Below are 3,175 nucleotides of genomic sequence, written 5' to 3'. Positions count from 1 at the left end.
AATTGTGTGTGAAAACAACGCTAGAAAGTGGACCAAGCAAACCAAGTCTAACTACTAGTACTAAACCTAAATTCAAATATCTTAATGCGTTCGGGGAATTACATCTTGTAAGCAAACCTCAAGGTGGTTCTTTTGAGTAGAATCTGATGATAACTAAGCGGACCTGTTACTCAGTGAAAAGAGGAATTTTGGGGTTATCTAAGCAAACCTGCTATCCTACGGTTGGTGATAATTTGTGACTAATAAAAAGTTGGAAAAGAACATAACTTGAGTCATTGTTTTGAAACGAAGAAGGATTCATTGATCTAACTTCTCTTATTGATTTCAACTTACACTTTTGATTGCTTTATTTACTTTCTTTTGCTTTTAAAATCTAAAACCAAAACCCCCCCTTTTTGTGAAAATTAAACAACTGAAACCTCTTGCTCCTCGTGGGAACGAACTTGACTACACTATATTACTTGTTAATTAGGTGGAAAAATATTGATTAATTTGTTGTGGTTACGACACGCATCAAATTTTCGCGCCGCTGCCGGGGACAGCGGACGATATTAGTTGTTTTATTTTTCTTTTTGCTTTATTCTTGCTTTGTTAGATTCTATATCGTATCTAACTTAGTTTTTGTGAATCTTGTTTCAGGTACTATATCTTTGGTGAATGCTTAAAGAGGGAAGACCGAGTCCAATTGGTATACGTCTTCGATCCAGCACTCTACTAAAGGACTTCATTCGAGTAGTTAACACTCCGCTTCCTCCTTCATCAAGTGAGTTCGCAGATTCAAACATAGAAGAAGAAGCAACGGCTGATCGTACACTCAAGGACCTAGCTTCTCACAAGCTCGATACACAACAATGGTGTATCCAAACTAACTCAACCTACGAGATCAAGCCGGGGTTGATTAGAGAGTTACCAAAGTTTCATGGCGTGGTGAATGAAGATCCAAACAAACATCTTATAGACTTCTATACCATAGTCATGGCCATGCTTCCACCGGAGACTAATGAGGATGGAGCAATGTTGAAAGCTTAATTTCCCGTTCTCTTTGGCGGGCAATGATGATGAATGGATGTATTATTTGCCTTCCGGAAGTGTCACAACATGGAATGGGTTGAAGAAACTTTTCCTCGAGAGATATTTTCCTGCATCAAAAGATACTCAAATTCGCAAGGAGATTTGTGGGATGAAGCAAAATGTGGGAGAGTCATTGTATGAATGTTGGGAGCGATACAAGAGGTTAGTGGCAAGCTGTCCACACCATCAATTCGGTGACGTTATGATACTCCAATACATCTACGAAGTTCTCCAACATAGTGATAGATCTCTTCTCGACGCCGCGAGTGGTGGTGCACTAGTGAACAAGACGGTGGCCCAAGCTACCGAGTTTATTGAAAGCATGACGGCGAACTCGCAACAATTCTATACAAGAGGTGAACTATTGGTTAGGTCGGTGCATGAAGTTAGTGATTTATCATCACACCTTGATCAAAGGATGTTGAGCATAGAGAGGCTAGTGCAATGAATGGCCGCGATAATTATTCCGGATGATGAGACCGAACAAGTAAATGCTTTATATCCAAATCAAAGGCCAAGGTACGACCCATACTCCAATACTTACAATCCCGGTTGGAAGGATCATCCTAAATTTAGTTATGCAAACAAGCAAGCGGAAGCTCCTAATCCATATGTGCAACAAGTTGGATTCCAACAATCACGCTTCCAACCTCAAAAACAATTCCAACCACAACAAGTCAAGGAGCAAGATTCTTCGAATGATGACAAGTTCAATGTGATAACGCAAAGCATGCAAGGTCTCACTTCTATGTTACAACAAAACCAACAAAAGACCGACTCGGCAATCAAGGCTTTGGAAACTCAAACGGGACAATTGGCGACCGATATAAACTTAATGAAAGCTCAAATATCCACAACACTCCCTTCACAACCATTCGTGAATCCAAGAGAGAGTGTTAATGCGATTACCTTGATGAGTGGAAAACAAGTGGAGCAACCAAATCAACACGATAAGGTGCATGAAGAGTTAGTCGAAGACAAAGAGGAAACCACGCCAAAGGAGAATTCCAAGGAGCCGGTTCCTACTTTCACAACTCCATCCCCGTTTCCTAGTCGATTTGCTAAGTCGAAGAAAGAGTTGGAATACAAGGATATTTGGGACATTCTTAAGAAAGTACAAGTCAATATTCCACTCATTGAAGCTATTCGTCAAATTTATCGTTGTGCAAAGTTCTTAAAGGAGTTGTGCATGAAGAAGAAAAGGTTAAAAGGGAATGAAGTCATGAGTGTGGGGGAGAATGCCTCGACTTTCATTCTCAAACTCCCACCTAAATTGAGAGACCCCGATAGTTTCACTATACCTTGCACAATGGGTAAAACAAGGTTTACTCGAGCTTTGCTAGATTTGGGAGCATCGGTTAATGTTATGCCTTCCTCGATTTATGATTCTTTGAATCTTGGTCCTTTTAAAGAGACCGGGGTAGTTCTTGAACTTGCTAACCGATCTAATGTTTACCCGAAAGGGATTGTTGAGAATGTTTTGGTGCAGGTTAATGAGCTTGCATTCTCGGACGATTTCTATGTCTTAGACATGAATGATGATAATTCTTCAAAGTATAAACCTTTGATATTGGGTAAACCATTTTTGAGTACCGCTGGAACGAAGATTGATGTCCAAAATGACACCTTGACCTTGGAGTTTGATAGTGCAGTCATCCACTTCAATATCTTTGAGACAATGAGATACCCAAGTGATGTGAAGTCAAGTTTTCCCGTTAAAGAGATTGATGCGGGCTAATGAATCTTGCAAGAGTTAAGTCGGGCCGTCGACTTTAAAACAAGCGCTAAATGGGAGGCAACCCATAGGTTTTGTATTTCTTATCCTTTGATTTTTTTTTATTTTGTTATTTATTTTTCTTGTTCCATATCATGTTAGGATTTCCCACCTTGACTTTGCTAGGACGATTCAATTACATTGAGAACAATGTAAGGTTTAAGTGTGGGGGAGTGGTTAAGCATATTTAAAAAAAATATTTGCATAAAACCTCCAACTTGTAGAGATTTTAGAGTCACTAGCATACTTTTAGGTATGTTTACATAGAGAATTATGACCGACATAATTGAACTTGGAAGTGTTAGGGAACTACGTTCGGATTTCTTACTT

General features: G+C 39.5%; 1 protein-coding gene across 1 annotated transcript; it reads left to right on the top strand.

The window, feature by feature from the left end:
- The first annotated feature begins 1,801 nt into the window (after window positions 1-1,801).
- On the top strand, window positions 1,802-2,809 carry LOC113312491. The gene is made up of 2 exons (XM_026561241.1): window positions 1,802-2,491; window positions 2,561-2,809. The coding sequence occupies exons 1-2, from the start codon at window positions 1,802-1,804 to the stop codon at window positions 2,807-2,809; spliced, it is 939 nt and encodes a 312-aa protein (XP_026417026.1).
- Window positions 2,810-3,175: the final 366 nt, after the last annotated feature.

The sequence above is a fragment of the Papaver somniferum genome, chromosome 9, assembly GCF_003573695.1.
Source record: "Papaver somniferum cultivar HN1 chromosome 9, ASM357369v1, whole genome shotgun sequence".
NCBI classification, from domain to species: Eukaryota; Viridiplantae; Streptophyta; class Magnoliopsida; order Ranunculales; family Papaveraceae; genus Papaver; species Papaver somniferum.
Note: the sequence above shows the minus strand (reverse complement) of the source record. Positions and strands in the feature narration are given on the sequence as shown.

Excerpts from the sequence above, each read along its gene's own strand:
- LOC113312491 (XM_026561241.1), top strand. The coding sequence starts at position 1,802 with ATGCAAGGTCTCACTTCTATGTTACAACAAAACCAACAAAAGACCGAC. Across the intron at positions 2,492-2,560 it reads GTCCTTTTAAAGAGACCGGG|GTTAATGAGCTTGCATTCTC; the intron begins GTAGTTCTTGAA and ends GTTTTGGTGCAG.